At 38.1% G+C, this 26,728-nt stretch overlaps 1 protein-coding gene across 11 annotated transcripts in view; it reads right to left on the bottom strand.

Annotated features, from left to right (window-relative positions):
- LOC132108203 (teneurin-4) overlaps positions 1-26,728 on the bottom strand; it is a 214,804-nt gene that overhangs the window by 82,805 nt on the left and 105,271 nt on the right. For 5 of the 11 annotated variants that reach the window (XM_059514830.1, XM_059514825.1, XM_059514824.1 and 2 more), the window contains 6 exons: positions 24,485-24,559; positions 23,568-23,666; positions 22,146-22,381; positions 11,283-11,447; positions 8,199-8,413; positions 6,090-6,306 (listed from right to left, as the gene is read on the bottom strand). In XM_059514830.1, the coding sequence (XP_059370813.1) occupies positions 6,090-6,306; positions 8,199-8,413; positions 11,283-11,447; positions 22,146-22,381; positions 23,568-23,666; positions 24,485-24,559 (1,007 nt within the window). The remainder of the gene's footprint in view (positions 1-6,089; positions 6,307-8,198; positions 8,414-11,282; positions 11,448-22,145; positions 22,382-23,567; positions 23,667-24,484; positions 24,560-26,728) is intronic. The other 6 variants (XM_059514832.1, XM_059514829.1, XM_059514831.1 and 3 more) reach the window with 3 other exon arrangements.

The following is a 26,728-nucleotide window of genomic DNA, read 5'->3' on the forward strand; positions in this document are numbered from 1 at the left end:
TAGGCTAAGTCATGTTCTCTTTCAATTTTAAGGGATCACATACACACACAAAAAAAACCTTGATATTTCAAAAGGTTTTTCTGAGAACTTTCAGAGCTCAAAGCTATATACCCAGGCCATTTATTGAAACGGAGCAGGGAAAACCACTCCAAAATAGAGTCATATGAGTTGCATCATAACATACTGTATATTGCTTGTCTTAAAGGTGAAGTGTGACGTTTTTTATGTTAAATTACTTCGTACTATGCAGATAAAAAATATAAACACTGATGAGCCTGAACAGTCCAACAAAAAAATTTATTCAACCAATGAGGTGAATTTGAGGTGGAGCTATAGTTTGACCAACCAATAACAGACGGGTATGTGTTTAGGGAAGTATCAATATTTTTGTAATTTCATATGACGCTAATGGCACTATTGGCACATCAATTCAACTGACAAAAAAGTAAAAAAAAAAAAAAAAGTGCACATGCTAAGTCTATAAATATAAGCCTTTATTTTTAAGCAAATCAAGTACAAGAAAATGTATACTCTATTCATAAATGAAATTTTCTGTTAGCTATAGCAGGTCTAAGGTGAAGTGGGACTCAAGTGCAGCCACTTGACGAATTTACTTCAGCCTAATGGTGAACTCAGCATAATTAGTGTAGCTGTTTTTGTGAAACATCACTAACATTGACCATCGCGAGTGCATGACAAATCCAGTAACACAGCTAATGGAAATTCCATCTAACTCAATTCCCTTTCTTCAGTGAAGCAGGCTTATGTAAATGCAAGGAATGTCAACATGTCAATTACAAAATTTCTGATTTCAAGCAGGAATATATATAAAAGGGGCATACAACAGATTGCGGATCTATTAGACAGACACCTGGAGTGAAGAAGTGGCGCGAGGTTCTTGGTCATGACACATCTTATATTCACACACTGACAGCTCTCAAGAAGCATTTAGATATCTGTCTTAAATAAGCAATCTTGTTGAATCATGAAATTAAGACTTTGCTTATGAATATTAATTAGTTTGCTCATAAATATGCAAAATGGGCTGTATAATATATGAATGCAGTGATTAGGTCTGTAATACTGGAAGTCTAAACTGACACGCATACAATGATATTAGAACATTTCAATTGACAGTTATTTTTCAACATAAAACTCATTTTAGAGTGATTTGCAATCATTCTAGATGACCAATTAAAGTCCTCAAATGAACTTGTGACATTTTATTTGATAACTTTATTCCTACATCTGTCGCTATCTGTCCCGGGATTCTGTAGCTCAGTGGATAAATACATGGATCAACTACCAAATGCTAAGCATGAATCACTTTCTGCGACTGATGACAACTGCAACGGAGGCACAAAAAACATTAAAGCAAACAAATCTGTGCCAGATTGTTACTTGTTAAAATAAACACACAAAAAAAAAAAAAAAAATAATAATAATTCTCTGTTGAGAACTGGAACAGCTTCCTCTGTATTATATATATATATATATAATTGCATAAAGTGGTTGGGACAAATCAGTCAATGGCGAAACTTAAATGACGATATGCAATTACTATATTTTATGATACGACACGTGATTTTATGATTTTTGACACGTATGGCAAATCCATGCTCATTTCTGTGCAGCTGAAATCAGACGCAACCTGAATTAAACATGAAATGACGGTGAAAAATATTCCCTCTCTAAGGCTCCCTTCGAATCGCTGGTGCGCCCGAGGCTGAGCTCTCTCGACAAAGATGCTTTTGTGTTGGACAAAGGGCTAGAAATGTGAGCCCGGACACAGCCTTCTCCTTCCTCAAGAGAGTCAATCATCGCAGAGGATGCAACAGACGGGAAGCTGAACGAAGGAAGGGGGGAGAAAGGAAGAAGGGAGGGTGGTAACTAGACTGTGCTGCAGAGAATGTTTTTGAAAGAATTTTAAAGGCACAAGTCTCTTGATGTGAGAGGAAAAGGCTGGCGGATTGGCTATCCCCCTGGTACGCCTGAGCCTATCAAGACTTAGTTGGGGATTTTGAAGGCTTCCAGCCTCCATTTCTCAGCAGAGGGCACATACAGGTCTCTAGAACGCCTGCTATGAGTAACTGTGCATGTGTAGTATTGTCAGAAAAATTAAGTCGTTTGCAATTACGTCCACAGATGCACTTATACATGAGATGGCTTTTTCGCTTCGTATCTGTTTTGAAAGATGCTCTCCTCATGTATCAGTAGAGCACAATCCATCTCTCGCTGCATCTCTTTCACTTTCACATAAAGCATTTCTGACACTACTGATCTGAGTTCAGTACTGTAATACTGGAAGTCTAAACTGACACGCATACAATGATATTAGAACATTTCAATTGACAGTTATTTTTCAACATAAAACTCATTTTAGAGTGATTTGCAATCATTCTAGATGACCAATTAAAGTCCTCAAATGAACTTGTGACATTTTATTTGATAACTTTATTCCTACATCTGTCGCTATCTGTCCCGGGATCTGTCCCTGCAGTCCAGACCCTGCACTTCCCTTCAGAACTGTCACGTATAATTTCATCTCTAAGCAGTGACTGAGAAGTCCATGTCCAGTTGTGAATTTGAAGAAGAAGGAGTCCATATTTCTGTATGCTACTAACCCCAAGTATGAACAATAGTAATGATGATAACACATTTAATCTCTTTTACTGATCGGACATTAATTACTCCTCTCTGCTCTAGTAAAGCATCAGACTACTGTCCTTGTCTTCAATCTGTGAAAAATCTAATATTAGAATCGTTGTTGAAGGCCTGTCGGCTTCTCAGAAAGCCGAGGGACCAGAGCAATCAGCAAGGCAAAGCTAGAGATGCATCCTCGATAACTCTGACAACAGAAGACCACATGGCGGGGACAAATGAGACTGTGTCGCACATGGGACAGACACCTTAGCTTTGTAATGAGGAGTCATGAGAATTATGGAGTGAGAGTAGAGAGGCATAAAGAAATAAAAAAATAAAAAATGAGGAAACAAAAATAGAGAGTCACAAAGAGAGAGATGCAGAACAATAGAGATATTCAACACTTCAGGTCCCTTATGGACCATGGCATACGAGTACCCAGAGGAAATTTGTATTGCTCAGAGGCTGCACTTATAGCTCCGGAGACCTGATTGAGATGTCATGTAATGTTTCATTTAAGGATAAAGTGTATCTTACCAAAAATTCCAAATATAAACACAACCGAGAGAGTTGTTGACATACGGAAAGAATATAGAATGATGAAATGAATGTGGATTGTACAGTACAGTAAAGTGGTCACAGAAGACTACTGAAAGCTGACATTTAACTGCATAGTTTGAAACTGTTGGGCTAAATTTTGAACTCTACAGATGCCACGTGAGATTAAAAGAGTTGAAAGTCTCCTTTTGCTCTCCATTTAATTTCTCTGCAGTCTAGCAGAAAGAAACAGACATATTAAAAAGATCTCATTTGTAATTATATATATTAGTGGTGGGCATATATATATATTTTTAAAATCTGGATTAATCTAACTGTAATCTTCGAATTAATCTAGATTAAAATGGCTCATTTGAATTCTGCCGAAGACATTCAGAATATGTGTGCTACCCAAATAAAATAATGACTAAAAGTAATGTTAAGTCTTTGAGAACGGGTTTCTCAAGACAGGTGGTGCATTAGACCAGGGGCTCATCAGAAAAAAAACAACAGCAACAACAAAAAATAAAAACGGAAGGCCACGCCCCAATCTCATGCCATTGGGCGATGCAGTGTGCTGGGCTGGCCACAACTCCCCCCAAAAAATAGAGCAATGTTTTAAAAATGCCTCAGAATCACAGTTTACTATGGGATTATATTTAACGGTCTTCAAAAGCTAAAATTTTGTCTTCAGTTTAACATTTAGTGTTCCTGTGCTGAAAACGGGGTGCAGTTTGAAACCCTGCTGAAGGTCGCCATCCATCTGACCTACTTTCTTCTGGTCTTTCTCACCCTCTCTATCTCTTATTTTTTCACTTTCTTCACCTCCTCTTTTTGCCTCCCTCTGAGCTCCACAGCTCAGAGTCAAAATCAACTCAGGCGTGACTCCTGTTCCAGACCTCCTTTCTCTAAACCCCACCGTCTTGGCCCTGAACCGCAGGTGGCCAACAAACTCCCAATGGTGGCTACATCCAAGAGTACCAAACACAGGACAAACAGACCGTCTCCTCCTCTCCTCATCTTCTGCCACTCTAAACCACCATGTCATGTGTCATTTATACGGTATTGTATTCCATCCTCATCGGGGGTGGTAAGGCACAGTGCCGTCTTTCCCCATGACGAGCCTGAACAGCAGAAATGGATGTGTGGCAGACACACTTGCATCGATCGACAGGCTGGCAAACCCCCCTCCCATTGCAGATGGACCAAGGCCCAGGAGCATTTAATTAAAGAGCATGTGAGAACAGCTCCCAGCTGCCACCTCTATGAAAGCTGAAACCTCGCGACGGCCTCAAGCTCTGCCCTCCCTCCTGAGGGGCTCGCACTAATCAAAGCCGCTTTCAGGACACTGAACGGAAAGGACAAAATCAAAATCACCTCCATCAGTGATGGCAAAGGATGGAACGGCAAAGTCTTTCACATCAAAAAACACATGTGAATATGATCAAATAATGAAAAATAATATGCATAGGGGAACGTAAGGGTCGTCAATCAGAAGCTTTGAATCAAGGCTACTGTGTTCTATGCAAATAGACAGCAAATTGGAAGCGGGATTTGCTGGGAGGCACTCAAAAAGTAACAAGAGTCTTACGAGCCATCAGTGAAGAACACACGCAGACATAGTGAAGCACTGCTCATTTCCGCAATCTTTCTTATTCAAATCCACCTTGATTACTCTGTAGAGGTCTAGGCTGGCTGAGATGGTGATGCAAAATGGGTAATATCAGTGATGGCAGGCTCTGACAAGTAGCACGGTGCAGGCAAGAATTTCCTCCGATGCCTAATTCATATTTGATTCGGGGAAAAAATGTTGGTTCATTTTGGCTGAGATTGTCTGTCAAAGCCATTTTAGATTGTTTATTAGGCTTGCAATGGCTACATGAATTACCAACGTTATTTCATTTCGCAAATTGGCATGTCAGTGAAGTGGTGCCAAACCATTTAAGCAAGATTTATTTTGGCCGCAGTCTAAATGACAACCTTTCCTTATATCATCTATAGTATACGTATCACAGAGACTGGGGCCCTATTTGCACAATAACTGATTTAAAAAGAAAATTGCATGCAGTGTAATTTCAACATTTTAAGTCAGTGATTTTTTTCGCTGATTCAAAGATTGGTTAAGATTGTTTATGTATGCAATAAATAGTGAATGTTTTTACAGTTTGAAAACTGGCATATCAATGAAGTAGCACGAAAACATCTATGCAACAGTTATTTTGGCTGCAATGTAAATCATTATCTTTCTTTATCTCGTCCATATCATGGAGACTCAGGCCCTTTTTGGACGTGAACCGATATAAATAGGAAAATTAGGTAATTTCAACATTTTCAGGGATATAAGTTCATTGTCATCTGATTCTAAGATAGTTTTTTTCTTCCACCACCCATGAACAAAAATCCCCATATGAATTACCAACAGTTTTTTGACAAACAGAAAGGTTATGTGGCAATTTCATTTCTGTCTGAATCAATATCTCCAAGTTTACAAGGGAATTATTTTGAAAATATTTTCTAGAGGACTACTATTTGACAGCTTTCATGGTAATAAGAAAGATCTATGCTTCAGAGAACCAAAGAGCCACAAATGAAATTACACTGGTCACCCCATCCCATTGAATAGGAATTAGAAGAATAAGAAAAATCAAAAGATTAGAATTGGTTCAATTTGCCATTATAATGGCAGGTTATGCATAACATTGGATTTCAGCAGCAAAGTTGGAATGTGTCATGTACGCGACCACGAGTGAATCAGAATTCCATGTTCATCAGAAAACATGGCTATTAATAATGAGGCCCCGTGCAAATTTTCTTTTACACATATATGTCACCTGAGAAGCAATTACCATTTGCACATTTAAAGTTACACCTGTTGTGTTATTTAAAGCAACATTTAATGATATACTAACCGATCGCAGTTGTGAGAAAGGACACCTGCTCCGTCTCCTTCCCATCATTGTACACAGCCAAGTGCCAGATGCCAGAATCCATGTACTGTATAAAGCCTGTATCGTGACTGGTGAGTGGCATCAGGCTCCGCTGCTGGGCTGGAAAAGGCGGACCCTCAAGGCCTGGCAACCCTTGCGACAGGAGTCGACGGCCATCCAACAGCTCCACAAAGTCAAACTGGAGACAAGGAGAGACAGACAGACCACAAACAAGCATTAGGAATGACACATGAGCCTCCAGGATCTGATAAGTCCTGCACGTTGGAGCCAACAGGAGCTGGTCTCTAAGGGCAGATTGAGACTGTGAAAAGAGGACTAATGCAAGGTGTGAAAGGACAGCTGCTAACACTGTAACAATTTATGCTAATATATGTATAATTTTAAATCTCGCGCCTCAAACCTGTATGGGTTATATGTTACCTCTTCAAAAAAAACAAAAAAGTACTGCATTTAATTAATGCAGATTTTTTATTATTATTTATACTTAGGAGTGAATATTATGGAGTTTCAATTTACAAAATATTACAAGCATTTAAAGTTGTAATGAGAATCACATGAGATCTCATGGAGTTTTCTCAATACTGTTGAAAGAAGTCTCTTATGCTCACTAAGGACACATTTATTTGATAAAAACAGTAATACTGTGAAATATTACATTTTAAAATAACTGTATTCGATTTTAAATATTTTTCTTAATATGCGGTTTATTCTTGTGATGGCAAAGCTCAATTTTCTACAGCAGATTTCAGAGTCACTTGACCCTTTAGAAAGCATTTTAATATGCTGATTTGGTGCTTAAGAAATTTTTTAATTATCAATGCTAAAAACCTCTGTACTGCTTAATATTTTTGTTGAAACCACTTTTTTTCTGTATTCGGCTGAAAAGATAGCTCAAGAGAACAACATTTATTTGAAATAAATCTTTTGAAACAAGTATAAATATAAATAAAGTATAAAACTGTCCCTTTTAAACAAATTTAATTCACCCCTGCTCAATAAAAGCAACCATTTCTTATAAAAAAAAAAAAAAAAATCAATAAATCAATGAATAAATAAATATGAATAAATAAGTAAACTAATAATCTCGGCCCCAAACTTACACACACGGTTGAGTACATAAAATATAATTTGGGATGACATCACCGGGACATTCTTATTTGACATTTGTGCATATGCTAAATGACTAATCAAGCAATATCACTGAGCATAATGGAACACCAAAATCTGAAATCCAATCATACACAATTAACCTTACCATATCCACATGTGTTATTAAAAACACACTTGCAAACTAAATCTATTCACACAAAAAGGAAGAGAGAGAGAGAGAGAGAGAGAGATAGAGAGAGAGAAAGTAAAATCTCTCTTATTGGTTAGCTTAGATGAATTAAAAGAATCTGTCACACCAAGGTCTTGGAGTAATTTCCAGGGACACAATACCGCTGCAAATATGAACCAAATCAATACAGGGAGGCTGAGATGTTCTGTGCTCGATACTGAAATTAAGTGTCTGCTTATGTCAAAGTCTTTGAGATGAGTCTTTGAGACGATAATATGCCACAAAATGAAATGAAATCTTGGGGGAATATGCTACGTCTATAAACAAATGAATGGGAGGGTCAAACAAACAAAAGTGGATCCTTCATACAGTATTTGATTTAATTTTAAAAAGTGAGGAAAGAGGAATAAGCTTTTTTGTGAGGCTGTTTGGTTGATGTGTGCAAATTTCAATCTTTCTTTCTTAGTCTAATATGCAGACAAATTACATAGAAACACTAGTTTAACCAAACTTTGTCTGATTAATGGCAGAGGGAATGTTTGGGAAACATGTTTGTCATATAAGTCCATCTAGTTCCACAGAAATGATCCAATTTAGCTTTCAAAATGAAAAAACTTCAACAATTAGCACTTAGCATTTAGCATGCATGCTCTGGTCTGAATAAATTTTGGGATTTTTTCTCATCTCTTTCTACTTTCATTCTCATTAAAATACAATAAACATCAACATTTGGATTAAAAGACAGAATAAACATTGTTTAAATATTATCTGAATAGACTTATCTGACCCACCTGTGTATGTGACGGGGGTAGGCCTCTCCTCCCGTAGATCCCCACCAAGGCATCTTTACTGAGGGACACATTGAATTTGAGGTACATGGGGTGGTCAATAAAGACCTGTGACCTCCAGAAGATTCCAGGCGGGATCAGCTGGGCGACTTTGCGGCCCACGTCTATCTCACCCATGTCTATGAAGCTGTCCTCCGGGAAAAAGCCATCTAGTTTACCTGTGGAAAATGAGATCTATCAGTCAGCTAGACGCCTCATAAATCTACCATATGGTGCGAGCAGAGGGTCAGTGTACCGGGTGAATGACCCTCTTGCTGATTTTCCATCACATCAGGAAAAAATAGCCACGCTGAACATATAGAACTTTCCTAAGCTGAAACTTTACAGGTACATAAACTCAACATTGTGTGTGAGAGATGTATATAGTATGTTTTTTAAATTACTTTGTAAACAATAGTAATAGTACTTTTTATAAGGTTAAATTCTTATACATCCTCAAACCTTCATTAAACACAGAAAGTCTATTCATGATTACAGATCATTTTCTGTTTTCATGGTTCATGGTTTTGATTTGGAAGTTGACTCAGCCTCACTTTATAATAAATCAGTTGTTTATGTATTTGTTTTATTTTTTATACTATCAATTATTTACTCATCAGAATATTTCAGAAGCAGTGCCTCCCTTGTGTCCTCATAGAAAACGCCCCTGCACCTAATGCTGATGTACCCTCCTCATTGGACCCTGAGGAAATGGAAACATCTGCTCGCTCAGGTGGATTGCCCAATTTCCGCAGTGATGGCGACAAAAGCAGACATCCTTGCAAAGAGAGCCCAGAGGACTCTCAGGCAGCTTTCGCGTCAGGCTACACGCACTACAGCAGATGGCAGTTTCCTCAAAAGTCAATCATTTGCATAGTGCTATATATGGAGAGACAGGACACACTTTCCTGTCTTCCAATTTACCGCCTCCACATAACGCATTACCACATCAGTCGCAATTACACATGTTGTGGAAATTCAGCTATGCCGCATATTTTGTCATTGGCCGAACTTTACAAAATCAGTCAAAAACATGACTGAACAAAAAACCAAAACAATTATATTTTCCATATAAAAAAAAAAAAGCTTGAATATTATTTTTTCTAAAATTATTATTTTTTCAATTAGGATTATTTGTTTCTATAATGCTAAATTTAAGGCAATGCAATGAATATTATTTTGTGTATATACAGTATACACTGAACAAAATTATAAACACAACACTTTTGTTTTTGCCCCCATTTTTCATGAGCTGAACTCAAAGATCTAAGATTTTTTCTATGTACACAAAAGGCCTATTTCTCTCAAATATTGTTCACAAATCTGTCTAAACAGTGTTGTGTTTATACTTTTGATGAGTGTATGAAGAGTTAATTTGCAAAAAAACGTTTTTTAACAATTTTCAGAAATCATGTTGTTTTTTTTTACTGTGCATTCCAATTAATCTCAATCAAACTGCAGTTGGGCTATTTTTTATGTTGTATTTATTGCTTTGCTTTTATTTTAGGATTTTTAAATGTAAAGTAAATATAAATAATAATAAATATTGCATTACAGCAAAGGCATGAGAATCATTGAGAATTATGAATGATTGGATTTTTTGTAAAGTACAATTTATAAATCTGAACAAATTAAATTAAAGAGAAAATAGGGAGGAAATACTGAATCAATTATTATTGTTATAATTTTTTTTTTTAACAATTACGATTTCCATAGCACATGGCAAAACAGAAACATCCTATAGAGTTGGCAAATGCATGAATTTAAACAAGGTCTCACTGACACTTTCTAGATAACATGTTTATGGGTAATTGAACTGATTACTAGAAGGTGCAAGATGGTCAGAAAACCTCTCCGGTACAGTGTTTATTTAAGTTAATGCCAGGGATGTACAGCACAGTGACACCGGATTGATTTGCTGTGTTCCTGATGACAATGTTACTCTGACAGTCAGAATTAAAAAGCCCGGCCTATTGATTTCCCCTCAGCCGCAGATGTCACTCAAGCAGAGGCACCGTAGCAGCCTCCGTGTTTGTGGTTTCGCTCGCTCCCTCTCTGCCAGCTGCTAAATGAAAAAAGACATCTCTGCGACTCATCTATATGGTAATGGTCTGATCTCCCACCTTTTGTTCGAGGCCTGTGGCAAATCAAATGGCTAAATATGGGTCGTGCTCATAGAAAAAGTGAACTTTTCCTACTGTACGAACTTCCGTCTCCATGACCATGGGGGTTAGTGTCTGCTTTCTTCCGCTGCCAGGAAAACTCATGTCCAGTCTTGGAGATGAAAGGAATGCATGGCTTTTTGGATGGGGCAAGTTCTAATCTGCCTTGAGCCCCTGGATACTCAATCCCTAAAGCTGTGCCATTCGTTCTTCCAGGAACAAATAATACCCTTCCCATTTTCCCTTCAACTTTCACTGGATTGTAATGCAGATCTCATGGCAAGCAACTGAGACTGGTCACAGCATGGAGCTGGCTGACAAATAATCCTGGATCTTGAAGTCTTTGAAAATCAAAAATAAGACGTTATAATACTGGCCAGCACTGAGCGAAATTAGCGGGAGATGAGTTCATGCGAATCTGGCATGAAAATTAGCTTGAAATGTTGAAATGTGTTGTCGGATATGCGATGACTGAAGGGCATGAGTTTAAACGCTTGGCCAAAAAAAAAGGCTTAAGGTTAATCAAAACTGGAAGAACTTCTTTTTTTTACCAACCAAACTAGTCGAGCTGCTGCCTTTTCACATCAAGGCTGCTATTTATCTGCACCCTAATAAGGATCACTCTTTGACAAAACTTATATAAAATACAAATATTTAAAAAACATGAAACGCCTTCAAAATCCATTTATCTAAGCAAGACAGAATATTCAACATGAAAATGTAAAACAGAACTTGGGAACTGACTGGACCATGTAAACTGGACATTGGACAACTGGACAAAGCCAAATCTAAGTGTGTATAACATGCTCAATACAACTGGGAACAAAAAACTAAACGCAACATTTGAACATTTGTGTTGACTTTAAGACATCAGGCTTGGACATACCGTCATCTTTGCTTCCTCTGTCCGGAAACTCTAGACCTGTGTTGCCCAGAGGCGGCAAGCCCAGCTCTGTGGGCAGATGTAGGCCACTTGTGTTGTCTTCCGTCAGCTGATATATCTGCCTCTGCATTGGCTGCAAATGCCAGTTGAGTCCGAAGAGGTGCATGGCTGCGGAGAAAGAGCAGCAGCAGATGGTAAATTTACGTGTGTTGGAGCAGTGATTACTGAGCATGTGCCTTGGTGTACATTATTGTAATTAAATTAGATTCACTAAGGAATCCTATAGACACTGCATCAGAAAATTAACATCCTGAAGTCTGTGGGTAATTAAACCAAGGCTGTATGAAAACAAATGTGTTTTGACTTGATTCATCTTTGGCAGTTTAAGATTACCTAGAGAACCACAACCCACTGCAGCTTAATATGGATATAAGACGTCATGGCTGTTGGATTTTCCAATGGAAATTCTCTCATCGATGAGATTTTCTAACTTAAATTTTGTTGAGTTTAGTAATGTTGAAAGAAGTATCTTATGTTCAACAAGGTTGCATTTATTTGGTCAAATACAGTAGTGAGATATTATTCAAATTTAAATTAAACCATCATTACTCTTGTCTACAATTTTACATGATCTATGATAATTCTAATATGCTGATTTGGTGCTCTAGAAACATTTCTTATTATTATCATGAATGGTGAAAACAGTTTTTGCTACTTAATATACATTAGGTGGACAACTGAAATGCCTATTACCGCCGTCGCAGGGCCACGGTGTTAACTGCAAGTCGGTTATATATATATATATATATAAAAATTAGGCCTGCTGTTATTTTTTCTGACTGTAATAAATTGCAACTTATACATGACTTATATATTTTTTTTCCACTCAAAAATTGTGTTTTTAAAAAACATGCAGCAAACGTTTTTTTGCTTCATTTTTTTAATGTGGGTTAACAAATTCATTGGTTAAAATTTGTTACTGTGTGTTTATCTAGGCTATGCTGTTAACTATTTACAAGTTTCGTGTTTATCCCATTTTTTTTTCATTGCATCTGAAAATTACTTTAAGAAACAAAAAAGTTTCCTCCCCCCTAAAAATTGTGCATGCCCATTCACTTTGTGCACTCTGGCACTGAACCCCACGCTGCAATTTTTTAAATGTATTTTTTGAGTTTTACTTAACTTGTATGAAAGCAAGTAGAGAAGGCTCCCTTTAAAATCACTGAAGTTGTCAATTAATGAAGCTCTTTTTTTACAATGTGTACACCTGATTATAATGGGAGAACTTGAGTTTAAACATGAGGAGATTTCATTAATCCATCCATTCTTTTCAGTTTCAATAATTTAGCTAAATCGTAGCCAGGTTTAATTAATTTGTTTCTTGCTTTAGTTTGGCCTAAACAATGGGAGCGAAATTATTCAGTGCCTCATGTTTTACTAAAATAATAGAAATAATTGATAAAACACACAACAATTTCTTAATCAGTGTACAGAGAGATATCTTTTTCCCAAGTAGTTATCTGTCAAAATAAAGGAAAGGTAATGAATAACAAAGTGTGTGCATGTTTTATTCTGTTTTATCTCTTCTAAGAAACGAACATAACTTCATATGTAGGCTACTACATTTTCATCTGTGAATATTAAATATTTTAACTACATTGTTTTTCGTTCTTTTTCCGCCGACTGCAGCCATCAACACAGTTATTTGCGAAAATGTGCTTAGATGCATTTGTTTGATAACTTGTGGTTAAAGTGCCATTCAGTGGTCAAAAGCTGCAAATGCACTTTGCAGACGCGGCGCTCGCGATGGTAGAAAGCACATTCTGGTTGGCCACCTACTGTATTTGTGTAAACAGTCAAACACTACCATTAGAAAGTTTTGGAATTAGAAATTAAGAAATTAATACTTTTATTCACACTGACAATAATAAGAACCATTATTAATGATTAGCATAACAATAATTAAGCTCTAAATCAGCATACTGTATTAAAAATTATTTCTGTGACTAAAGACTACGGTTTTGAGTGCTGAAAACGTAGCTTTGCCAAAAAAAAATTTGTATAACCCACAGAGAAAAGCCAGAGCCCACAGGGCAACTTTTATTTTCATCCCCATTAGCTTACTAACACCCCCGTGGCTAAAGAGACAAGGAAATGATCAAGTCAGCAAGAACACAACAAGAGGTATGGATGAATGCATGAGTAGCAGCAGAAGACACAGTGATATTTCACAAGGTCAACAAAAGAAGCAACCACTGGGATGAACTCTGGTGACACAGTGAACAGGGAAGGAGGGGCCAGGCATGATGGATCACCAGGACGAGAATGGTCAGGACCAGCTTAGCCAGGCAAAAACGTGTCCTGGAAGTCTTCAGTCAGCAAATAAAATGCCAACAAAAGGCCTTGGAGTGCTTTCTTGCACAGAATGGAAGTTCTAAGCACAGGGTGTAAATAACCAAAAATTTAATTAAGATTGTGATGCTACAGTTGAATATAGGCTGCATATCAATAAAAAAATAAATAAATAAAAAAGAATTTACTTTACCGGTAATTGGAAAGTACAACCTTTTGAGTTAGTAAGACAGTACTGCATTATAGGGATTCACTGACATACCATAAAATGCATTGTGCACTGTTTGTGTTTACATGTTAAATGTTATCATGTAGCAAAACTCATTATTGCTTACTATACTCTGGTTCACGGTCAAAAAATTCAGAGCAGCCTGATATAGCAACATTTGCTCTACTATTGGCTGGACTACTTTGTTAAATGTTAAAGGTGTCAAATGACATTGCTAAAAAGAACATTGTTTTGTGTATTTGGTGTAATGCAATGTGTTTATACGGTTTAAGGTATAAAAACACATTATTTTCCACAGAATGTACATTATTGTTTCTCTATGCCCCGCCTTTCTGAAACGCATAAATTTTTACAAAGCTCATCATTCTGAAAAGCTAGATGTATGCTGATTGGCCAGCTATCCAGTGCACTGTGATTGGCTGAATACCTTACGCTTGTGATATAAATGTTACGCCCCTCACCATACTGTGATGTCGTGTGCTTAATGCCCATTATAAACAAGGCATTTGTTGCATCTAGTGGGGACATAATTACTGATTATAATGACTTATACTGTCTTTTTACACGTTGCATTGCGTATCGCACTGTGTAAACATAAAACCATGTCTGCATTTTTAATCAGAAAAATTACAAACAACAAGTGCTTCTCTACAATGCTCAAAACTCGAGTTTGAATCATCAGTGGCAAATTCTTTAAATATGTAAACCAACTTACAGGCTGTGAGTCAGAAGTGTCTCAGCATCTCCACAAAATGGCAGTGGTGGCAACAGCGAGAATAAAATGTAATGCCTCCTTTCTTTGCATGAACATTTGGGTGGCATAATGCAAATATTCCCACATCTGTGATGTAGATGGGGGTGGGGGGGGTGGGGGGGGGGGTTAGAATGAGCCGTTTTAGGTAGAAGTGGCTGACTCTTAGATTTTATAAAGAATGTTTCTTTGGATTTGAAACTTTAGTTTTTGCAACTTAACAGATCTTCTTTATGCAACAAGAGCTTGAAAAAAAGGAAAATTTTAAATTGCATCATACATTATGACCACTTTAAAGTTAAAAAGTGGAGAAGAAAATCTAAAATAGTACAGTATCCAGGCACTTCTGGCATACTAATCTCAAAACACCATGATTAGGGATGAGATATTCTTACTATAGTACTGATAGTGTGTATATTGGGATGCAGCCACAGTATGTAAGACAACGGAAGTCGACACAAACTATGGTGGACTATGGCGATGTCAGAGTCGATAAAACAAATGATCTCAAGCCTTGTCTCTTTCCCATGCTCCATTTCTCTCCCTACGTGAGTTCCCATTTCTCCTTCGTAAGTACAGGGCTGGTTTCAAATTGCACAAGTGGCTTTCTCTGCCATACTCTCTTGACAACCTGTAGTGACAATTCAGGGCTAAAATTACTTTTCCGCTCCACTCAATATTTCAGAGAGGTGACAATGTATTTGTTTTGTGTAGGGGCAAATATCTTGTCTCAATCAGGGTGAGAAAAGGTCTAAATGGATGATTTATTCTTCTGTCAAAGAAACATATAGCTGGAATAATTTCCCCACCCTCACTCAATCTTGATTTTTGTGTGACAGAACACTAAAATTGTTCAGCAGATTTGTAGATTAAATAAAACCAAAACAAAAAATGAGGAATACATTCATTGGTGCTTACAAAAAAAAAAAAAAAAATCTCATAACCATCAAAAAATTAAGTAACAATGACTATCATATTCCTTGTAGGTATATAAAGTGCTGATTTAAACACCTTAAAAATCCAAGTCCAACCAGATGAATCAGGAAATGTCTGGCACTGGACTCCAGACTGGCACAAAACAATTAATGTATTCATTATTTATCGTCTTAAATATCATAAACTGTTTCATGCAATTTCATGGTGTTGAGTGTTGTTGTAGGTTGTTGAAGGACCTTTAATTAAAAAATAAAACCATACATACAGTATGAACATAACTAGAAATCAGAAAACGTAGAAGTGTTGGAGGTACAGTCAAACTAAAATTATTCAGACACCTTCAACATTTCTCATATTATCACTGTTAATATGCTGTAGTTTAGAAAATGGTAACAAAATATGACAAGAACTCAGAGTTAGACTGTCAGAACAAATTCATCTTGAAAATGTCAGATAACTTTGATAGAAAGGTATGTAATGAATTCATGTAATGAACAAACTGTCATTTGTTATCTTTATTTTATAAATGCACAAAGTTTTGTTGTTATTATGTCTGTATACAAAAAAAGTAGACCCTTCAATTTGACTGATGTATTGCTCTTGCTGTACGATCAAAACTTAAAATTGTAATTTAAGTTCTTTTCGGGGTTATCAGGAGAAAATGCCTCATAACGAGTATACGTGTTAATCGACTCCAGAGGGTTAAGTATACTATTAGATAATACCCATTTAGGTCAACCAATTACCAAGCAATTATTAATTGTGTTCATTCTGTGGTGTAAAAAGGTCGCGTTAGCAATAATAATAGTAATAAAAAAATATCCCACATTTTTATCTTACTGGTAGTTGCCTGTATGAAGAATTTTGTCACAGTTGTCTTTATTTTGCTATCCTCAAAAATAAAAAAATTGTATGTTATCTGAATATTTTTTGGTTTGACTGTACTTTGCTCATTAGGGTTGTGTGTGTGTGTGTGGGGGGGGGGTACACCAGGTTCATCTTTAATAACTAAGAGAGCAATGCCTTACTGAGCAACAGCTGATTGGTTGGAGTGGTGTTTATGGAGGGAAAGATGTGCCTGAATTCACTTTCAAAGAAAAACAAAGATCTTTGTCTAATTGCTTCATTTGGGCCTTTGGTTGGATACTCTTTGTCCTGCTTTACATGTTGTAAAATCAATGATCCTTAAGATTCTGCAAAAATGTGCTTGCCTTAGCTTAACCAGAAGCATCAGATTGGCAGTTTTAAAAGCCCAGCGCACAGCTCTCAGACTGCGGATCAAACTAGTCGTGACAAATGGAGAGTTCTGCTTCGCATCCCTTTGCATGTTTGGCCATTAATTAAAGCCATATTATGTGGTTACCACCCCACATTTACTAAATGGTGAAAATGTGGCCTGAAAAATGATGAAGCCTTTGACAGGCATTGCCACGACGGATGAGAGTGGCCATCCTCCGTCTTATAAAATCAATACCCATTTGGAAAATTGCAGGCCACGCATTTTGTTGATTGCATTCCGACAGATTCTGGCATTCCTGAAAAAAGGTCTGAATGTTGCCTTTACTTTTGCAAGAGAGCATTTGTGGAGGAGATAAAAAGTCGTTGCTGTCTTGAGGACAATATAAATGCAAACGATCGGGTGCCTCCGCCCCCGTCAGTACTGCTGGAATTGACTATGTCAAAGGCGGACAGACATGCTACGAGACAGATGGCTTGGATTGTCATCACCCAAGATCGAGTAAGGCATTCCTTTAGCTCACTCTCTTCTGCTGCACTTTGATTTGTGGCTCTGCGGGAGGAAGCGGGGAGTGCAGCCTGTACGCATGGGCAGTGGGGGTGGACAATCGAATCAAAGGCATCATGGGTCTAGGTGTCATTCCAAATGTCCAAGTAATTGCTCCTTCAAGGGGCCCATCTTCCATCTGGACCCCTTTGCAACTTCTCCTGTCTAGCTCTGATGTAAAATACCTCACACATTTCCCGGCTACCCCCCGCTACCAAACCTCATTATGATTTATGTCCGAGCTGTCCCGGTATCTATGATTTCCAGAGTGCGTTGGGAAGAGTCCAGCTTATGAAATATGTTTCCCCGGCTTGCCCAAACTCTTCCATCATATTAACTCACTCTCTTTCTCTCTCTCTCTCAGCTGTCAGCCAGGCTCCCTGAGCAAGGAGCAAAGCATGGAAAGGTGGAAGCGGACTAAGCTGGGTGTTTTTTAATGAGGGTCTCGCTGGAACAGCAAGTGGAAAGACCCCATGACCTGTTGAGAGTAAAACGGCAGACATGCTGAAATGCAAGTCTGGACACATAAAATGTCCCTGCAATCTCTACTTTGGCAGGCCACTTTGGCAGATCCGTGCAAGCCAATTAGAAAGCAGAAAGCTTGAACAAACTACTGCTTCAGTTTGAGAGGAAAACAAGCTCATTACTGTTCCACTTCTGTGTTTCAAACCTTTGCAACACCTCCTGAGAAACAGACATCAACAAAGACCATCTATCCCACATTTACCTCCAACAAAAAACAGCTTTATCCCAGGACAAATAAAAGAGGACAATGCTGGGATCTGGGGGCAGAGTATCACGTGTTGAGAAATGCCATTTCTTGCTCATCCATCATAGAATGGACAGGGCACATTAGCAAGCATATGGTTAATTAATTCCCCTTAGACACTTGAATAGATGAGCGTTGAGCATGGCAGCTCTCAGTCCTCTCATTAGCAGTCTAATTACTCTGACACCCCTCCTGCAAGGATCCTGGTGTGCAAGAACTTTGGGACTTTTGGGCAGCCATCTCATATACGGCTATGGAATTTTACCAAGAAACTTATCAGAAGACAGAAAGGCCGATGTGAAGATGCCAGTCACCACTTTGGCAAATTGAAGCAAGACAAACATGATGACAGGTTTAAGTAGTGCCCTTGTTTTACACGTGGTTAAAGTAGGTATTTGGAGGGTTTACATTTATTATAACGAAAGGTTGTAGAGGGAAACTACTTAATTTATTGAAGAGTTTGTTCTTGACTAAAGAAAATATGTCTTTTTATGGATTATCTTGAAGGTTACTCACTTACTTTCGTTGAGCACACATGGATTTAAAGCCCTTAAAAATACACAAGTAGGTGTCAAATCAATCTGCAGACACACCAGTAAGACCTTAGAGAGCACTCTTGAGTGTTAAGTTTCCCCATTCATGAGTGCCTCATCTTTTCACCAAAATTCCCAGTGGAGCCTCCTCTTTTCTATGTGCCTTCCTCTGGTCTCACTTCAAGTTCAGACTGTTGACTATAAATGAGAGGCAGTGAAATGCACATCATCAGCAAGTTAGTAGATCAAAAAGTCTTAAGTCATTTTTCACTTTCACACTGAAGCTTAGAGGAATCTATCAGGGTGAATAATATCTCTACACTGGTAAGAGTGCTTGTAAAGTATGGCTACAGAGAATGAACTTTTCCAAAATGTCTTGGTAAAACAGCTTCGTTTTGGAACTTGACAATTTACAAGGCAGTTTCTGTCCACCATGATTCAACGCTAATTGCAAAGAAATGCACCTGGTGCTAAGTGCTCAAGGGTACCATGGAGACCAAGCAGGACTATGATCTAACTTCCCATTTGCAAAGTCTTCCACAATTAGGTTAAAACAAGTCTCCTCATTAAAATTTAGGCTACCACAAGCCAAAACTTTGCTGTGACACAAACCCACAACCTAGACAAGTCCTATAAACACTACCAGTCCTTTCAACTCCAGAATATCAATCCCTTGACAATCCAACACCATGGATTGACAAAAATACATTTAACAGAAGGTAAAACTAAAAATGCATTAGGCTGGCTGTATTAATGAAGAAACAAAGAGACAAAAAATAAAAGAGTGGCGCTTCAAAGTCAATCGACAGTTAGAGTGAGTGTCTTGTGGCTATGGCTATGAGGTTGCATATTGGGCGGTACAATGAGGGCCCAGCACGTTAGGAAATGAACACAGAGGGAAGCTGATGACCTTCAGATGCCGAGGACATAATGACCTGCTTAATGAGGATGCCACCACTGAGAAAATGGCACACCACTCCCAATTCTGCAATCTCACTCCTTTCAAGGAAGCAGTTCTTGCAAACTACACAGAAAAAGAATGGGGGGTGGGGGTAGCAATGGCAAAACTATACAGCAAGTCAAAAACATCTGTCAGGAGGTTTAATTGGGTTCATTAGACAACACAGCTAGAGTTTCCAATTACAGGCCTACATAATTAATTGCACTTGAAATTAAATATATTTTCTCATCAGCTTTTAATTAAATGTGACCCCTTGTTGTTGATTGAATCCCAGATTCTCAGGGTGAGCTACAGTTTCATGCGTGTTTACCTGAGGTGCTCAGGGAGATGAGCTTGATTTTGGAAGAGGGTTAGGATGGGGTGGGGTGTCTGTAATTACATGAAGTGATTAAGAGACATCGGCTTGGTGGGCTTCACAGGGCTCCTAACAAGGTCAAAGCTTAACTAGCCCTCTAGCTAACTCAGAGAATAACTTCATTAAGCACAGTGCTTTGGCATTTAATGTAGACAACAGTATCTAGCTTTGTTTCCAAATTTTGTGAGCTGCTGCCTTCTAAGTAGACACCACTTAAAAGTCTTTTTAAGATGGAAAATAAATACTCTTCACAGGCAGAAATTCTGCATGGAACACAAATAGAGCAGGAAGCATACAGGAGACATGCCTCACAATTAATTGCTTAAATAACTTAATGAGGAAAGAATACATTGCAAAGTGTACATTATTATGAGATAAAAAATCTTGCAATGCTTTCTACCTCGTAATTGAGCATAGAGATGCACATTTGAAGACAGTACAAGGACAGGTTAAAGCATGAAGACAGCTGCTAACTGTTTGGAACAAAGGCCCTTTAACCGGGAAAACATCTATGATGACTTAAACCTCTAGGTAAGCAGGCTACTAGTTTTTTGGACACAAAGATCTCAACACATAGCAAGCCACTGCATTATATACTACCTACATGCTACCTTCTAAGGCAGCATCCTAATGATTGCTAAAAGTGATTTAAAACATTTTACATAGGCAGTTATTAAAGGGATAGTTCACATTCAGCGGTTGTCACCATTGCCTTCCAAAAAAAAAATAATAAAATAAAATAATAATAATAATAATAAAAAACACTATGTTGAAGGTGAACTATCCCTTTAAAGTCAGTCACAAGCGCACAAGATTACCTTAAAATAGAGTATTCAACAAAGCTGAGCAATTTTCAGTTTACATACATTTAATTTAGGTTCCAAATCTCTGTATAGAATCACAGAGTAGCAATTGGTATTTTTATTTTTTTTATTTTTTTTAAGTCCAAAATAGATGAGTGGATGGATGGTTCATTTCAGTTCTTTTACACTGTTTTGTAAATATATATATATTTTTTTCAGTGCCTAAGCTATGAAAAGCTGTTTATCTCTAATGATGAAGACACATCTGTGTGATCTCCATTCAGATCCACCTTGTGCAAATGACTTTGCACTAAATTTTTCCCCCCATATTTTCAACTTCAAAATTAATATATATATATATATTATTTCATTCTGTGGGCTCTACATGAGATTGCACATAACAATTTACATTCTAAGCAGACACACATTATGCAAACCTATTTCATGCTGTCCTATAAAAGATATTGGGTTATACAAAACATTATTGTTATTATTGATTTACTCTTCAAGTTATGGGCACTCTTTATTTGGAACTGCTAGACTAGCTCTGATCTTCTCACATGTACTTTGGATTTTCCACTTCTTTCATGGGATTTTATAAAACATAACAGAATTAATAGCGGGCACCTAGTAATATTCAATTACCAGAGTTCAGACTAATATGGTGCAAAACTAATACAGCTGCAATAAATTACGGACAGTTAATAATTCTATGTAGTCACTGTTTAAGTGACCCCACATGAAAAATCAAACCACAACCAGCATAAACTGTTGCTATGGCTCAATCATATCTCACTTTATCTGTTGTCCATTATTGATTTGGTTCACTGACCAAGCTGAATACAGTTGTTGGACACTGAAATGTACTAACAATGTCAGAAATCAATAATGTTAACTGTAATCTGTAGAAGCTGAGCTTTCAAATGATTGAAAAGTGAATCGCATACAGCATCTTTATGTGTCGCTACTCTAGCACAATGTGGAAACAAAAATAATTTCAGTCTCTTTCAGTGAGGTGACGCACTGATAATCATCAACAGCTTGGATTCAGAGCAGAGATGTTTAAATGGCAAAACATTACTTCAGCCTTTACAATGATCTTTAGTATTACAATAAGATTAGAATGTATAATTTATGTACAAATAACCCTATTTAACCAATCAAAGGTGGTTTGTTGACCATCAAGTTGATTTACACTTGTCAGTCTTGTCTGGTCTTAAAAGAGTTTTGGTCTACTTTCAGATCAGCTAAACTATCATAAATCAACTAAGAGCTGCAAACCACCTTAAAGTTTTTCTTTTAAGAACCAAAAAATAAGCACACATCATTTCTGATATCTGTCATACCTTTGATGAAATTTTAAGGGTGAATGAGAACGTAGAGGGGTAACTTACCAATAAAGTAAGCCAACAAGAACACCAGGGTGATGGAGATGAGAATGGCACTGAGGGCGGCACATTTCCAGTTGCAGTTATTATAGGGTTTCTTCAGGCTAAAGGCAGGCCGTGAGAAGGTGTTCCGCGGCAGGGGCCGGGGAGGGGGAGAGTAGACAGTGCTGGACGTCAAAGGGTAGCCAGGTGAAGTCGTGCAGTACAAGGGCGAAGTCCCGCCAGGCTTGAACAGAAAGTGTCTGCAGAGAAGCAGAAAATGCTATTGCTTATGTTCACAAAAATGGGACATTAGAGAGCACTGTGTGGTAAGTGTTTTCTCATCATGGTAAACAGTATCTGTAGAGAATGTAGGCTTGATTCCCCGCACCGGTCAGTACTGCTGTCGCTAAGCACTTTTCCAAGCTGTTGCCATAGCCACATCTGATCCCTGGCAGCAAGTCACACTGTGCCCCGTGGGGTGCGTTATATCGGAATTCTGAATCAATATCAAATTTAATTTACAGCACGAGTGACCACAGTGGATTCTTGTTAATACAAACCCTCGTACTGATTTCTAATTCACCTTAAGGGTGCGTGTGTCAAGAAGCAGTAGGATATTGCATGATGTACATTATCAAGACAGCTTATTCACTGTGGATGGCGTAATCTATGGTGAAGTCATTGACTTTGAATGCACTATCAAGCTGTACAGACCAGATGAGGGGAAACTCAGGAACAAACCACATTAGGCTAATGAGGTACAAGAAAACGGAACAACAGACTTGCAAAAACTCTTAGTGCACACTACAAGACAGAAGCTTGTCATGTTGGCACATTGCTATGGAGGATCGTAATCGAAAGGATCGTTTTTTTCCTGATCCCATCCCTAAATGTTCCCATCTCTCCTTCATTGTCCTGTCCCAATAAAATGCATCTAAAAAAATAAAAATAAAATAAGCCTTTCTCTGATTACTAGCATTAAGTTTGTATCTTAAATATCACAAAAGTGGGATAAAGAAAGAGTAAATAAATACAGGCAACAAAAATCAGGCGACTCACTAAGAATTGCACCTGCCGTAGCTCCGATAAAAGGATAGTTCACCCGAAAAGTATAATTGTGTTCCCATTTATCCATTCTCATGCTGTCTCAAATCTGTATGATTTCAAGGTAACAGGGTTCAGTCTTGTAGTGTACACTAAAGGACCTATGAACAGTTCCTCTGTGAAGAATGCTAACACATTCAGGGTTAATTAGAAAAGTTGTTAGTGTTCAGATATAATTTCTGTAAAAAAAACAAACAAACATGCAATTCATACAGTAAGTAATGAAACATGTTAGATTCTGTTACAAAAGTCACTATGTAATGGAAAACAAGTGTGCACAGGTACCACTATGCAGCATGGCAAAGCAGATTCCGGCAGCTGCGGTCAGATCATGCAACATACCCATCAGTGTAAGCCCCGTCGCGGCGAGCTGTGGCCAGAATGTCCATCTCTATAAAGTTGTCCTGTAAAGTCTCTAGGAATGTCTGCTTTGCTATGTTTCTACACACAGGTGGAGAGATGGACAGATGGAACGAGAGTGAGACATGCGTGCAAGAGCGAGACAGATGTGCAAACACAAAAATGTGATCACCCAGTGACATTCTGTATACGGACAGAGTGAAGAGGGCGACAAGGACGAACAAACCCCAATTTCCAATGACAGGGTGCTGGTGCCGGATCCGAAACCCAATTTGAAACTGTTCCAATGTATTTCAACTGAAGTAAAAGCAGTGCTCAGGAGCAAAAAAAAAACACAATCTAATCTAAACCTACTGTTCTTTAGCTATTAACATCAGAACATCAGAGAACAGACAGCGGGAGAATCTTTACATCAAATAATATTTTTTTAAAACAACTTCTCAGTCTGGCAAGACTGATGTTAAACAAAACTAGATCAAGCTAAAGTAGATCTTTACTATTATCTTTTACAAGGCTGTTTATATTGGAAGAACCCACTGCAATGAGTATTTAATAAAAAAAAGTTGCAAGGGTGCTGATGTTTTGTACAAAAGACAAATGTATCTCCCACCGTGTGGGGAAACAGTTTTAAAAGTTAAATTGTTTTGGAAAGTGATGCACTGTGGTTTAAATAACTTTTAAGCCAGTTATGAAAAAGCTCGTCTCTCCAGTCAGTTGAAATGTGGGTCGGTTCTGAAAGAAGTCCGCAGGTCCCACAGCTCGGCACCAGCACTATTTCGGTGGAAGTGGGGAAACAGAGACATCCTTATGGAACTAAAGTTCTGTGTGGGGGGTTTTATCCCTGTGAAACCCGGCACGCCCCACCCGAGAGTGCTCACGCTCTTTTACCACACATGTACCTTGTGTTGTACGACCCATGCCCCTCTCTGCAAGCGTCCTGTTCTTCTCTGATAAACATTAGAGTATTCTGGCTCCTTTATGATTGTGGTTAGAAGAAAACAAGGCATTACTTTTCCGTTCACTTCTTTATGTTCTTTGTGTTTAAGGGGCTGACACAACACTTTTCAGAAAGAATCACACATTACACTGACAGAATTCCCAAGTGGTTACTCTAAATTTTGCTTTAAGATGTGATTTTTTTGCAGTTTTTAAATAATAAATGGTTTCATAAAGCAGAGGTTTATTAACATTCAGAGAGGAACTCAGTGTGCATTCAGCGAAGCATGTCTGCAGTAGCTCGTGCCCCCTGAGACGGCTGTTCCATAAGGGGAGACTGAGATAATGCAATGGAGAAATGAACCATCAACATGCATTGGGCAGGCGCAACACCTTCAATTCAACAAGAGAAAATGGTTGTTTTCTTTTCTTCAGAGCTGTTCCAGACTGCCTGCCTGCTTGGCTGATTGTCTTTGGCCGGCTTATGTACATTTGCTGGTTTGCTCGGGCATTGGGAGGCAATTAAAGTTTTAAACGAAGACGAGAAGGGCCCAGAGGCCGGTTTGGAGGAGTCAGAAAAGAATACATAAAAGCAGCCAATAAAAGAATGGCATTGCCTGGCTCTCGTCCAATGGAAGGGCTCGGTAAGCCTACATATCCAGGGACTCATCCAACCCATTCCAGCCCGGGCCTGCTGTACAAAAGTCGCGAGAGGGAACCATTACAAAGCCATTAGCTAAAGCCTAAATGACAGGCCATCTTTCACTGCCCTTGTGGATATTGCTAATGGTTCCAATTTCATCAGAGAGATTCAGATAATTGATCGCTCTTTTTTTAGATAGGAGGGAGCTGTGGGTGTGATGTCACTGTTTTACTCAGTTTCCACCACTCTTCTCTTGCCGCAGATCGGCTGGCGTGACCATCTGTTTCCCTATCCCATGGGAATACCTGGTCCAGATTAAAGTTTGGGGAAATCCATGATGTTTAATCAGTCATTATGTTGCTAACTGTCCCTCCGCAAATTCAAATTAACATTCATTTTCCTGTTGAGTGGACCGTTCACACCCATGCTGGTCACAAACACATCAAGATGACAAAGAAACAGCTCAAGAGTTTCTGAGCAAGTGCCTTAATTCTTATGCTTATTATTAAACAACATAAATGTTAGGATAGAGGCTCCACAACAAATTAAGAAAGTACTTTAACTCTGCAGTAATCCCAACAGTAAATCACTGCAGTTTTGAGATTCGAGACCTGTGTTATACAGATGCTCTTAGCACAAAGTCCGAAAAGCCTAAAACTTTCACAGCAGCTGAAATATTTATGAGCCATTTGGGTTGGCTGGGTTGAGCAGTGCAGGAGGTGGAGGTAATCTGAGTATCAGTATGTATCATTTCTCTTCAGGCTGGTCTGACAGCCCTGATTTGCCTGCGTCATGCATGAGGAGCAGCCTGTGCAATGCAAACAGACATCTGAGAGGTTCTTGACTGATCTCCTCCACACAAGTGCCTCAGATAGAAGCAAACAGAGTCAGGGCTGATGGGAGATAAATAAGGAGCTGAGTTTGTAGCAAAGCCCCCTTCAGAACCTTGAGAGAATTCGCCCATCTAATGCATTTGGGCTTGAGATATTAGTTTAGCAACACTGCCCGGAAAGCCCCAAAAAAAAAAAAATGCTTTTCTCTTGTTGCATATTTAGTCATGTTTTAAATGCATTCTGGCCTGATGCAGGAATTTATGTCAAAACGGAGCCGCATGAAACTTCGGTGTGACAGAGCATAAAGCTTAATTTAATTCCTAATTCAGCTAAACACTTTTTAAGGTCATTCCTACTATCAGCACATTTTATGTCCAATCATACTGCATTTTTATTCATACATACAGTGTTAAAAATTAAAAAAACTAATTATTTACAAATTACTTAATTAATTAACATAAATTCATGAGGTTAATTAATTTATAATTAATTAATTTGCCCGATCTAGTTAATTAGAATGTTTTAAACAAAACAATGTTTTATTGAAAATATTGTTTAAATTTTCAGTTAATCTTTCCGATATTGCTTTCCAACCTGCTAGTCTTTCGTAAAATCCCTTTAACAAAGGGTTATTGCTTAATGACAACAATGTCAGGAGGTGAAACAATTTTTGGTGGGAAACCTATTAAATAATATATAAAAAATGTATTTTATTATATAAAATATTAGAA

This window comes from Carassius carassius, chromosome 28 (assembly GCF_963082965.1).
Source record: "Carassius carassius chromosome 28, fCarCar2.1, whole genome shotgun sequence".
Lineage (NCBI taxonomy): Eukaryota > Metazoa > Chordata > Actinopteri > Cypriniformes > Cyprinidae > Carassius > Carassius carassius.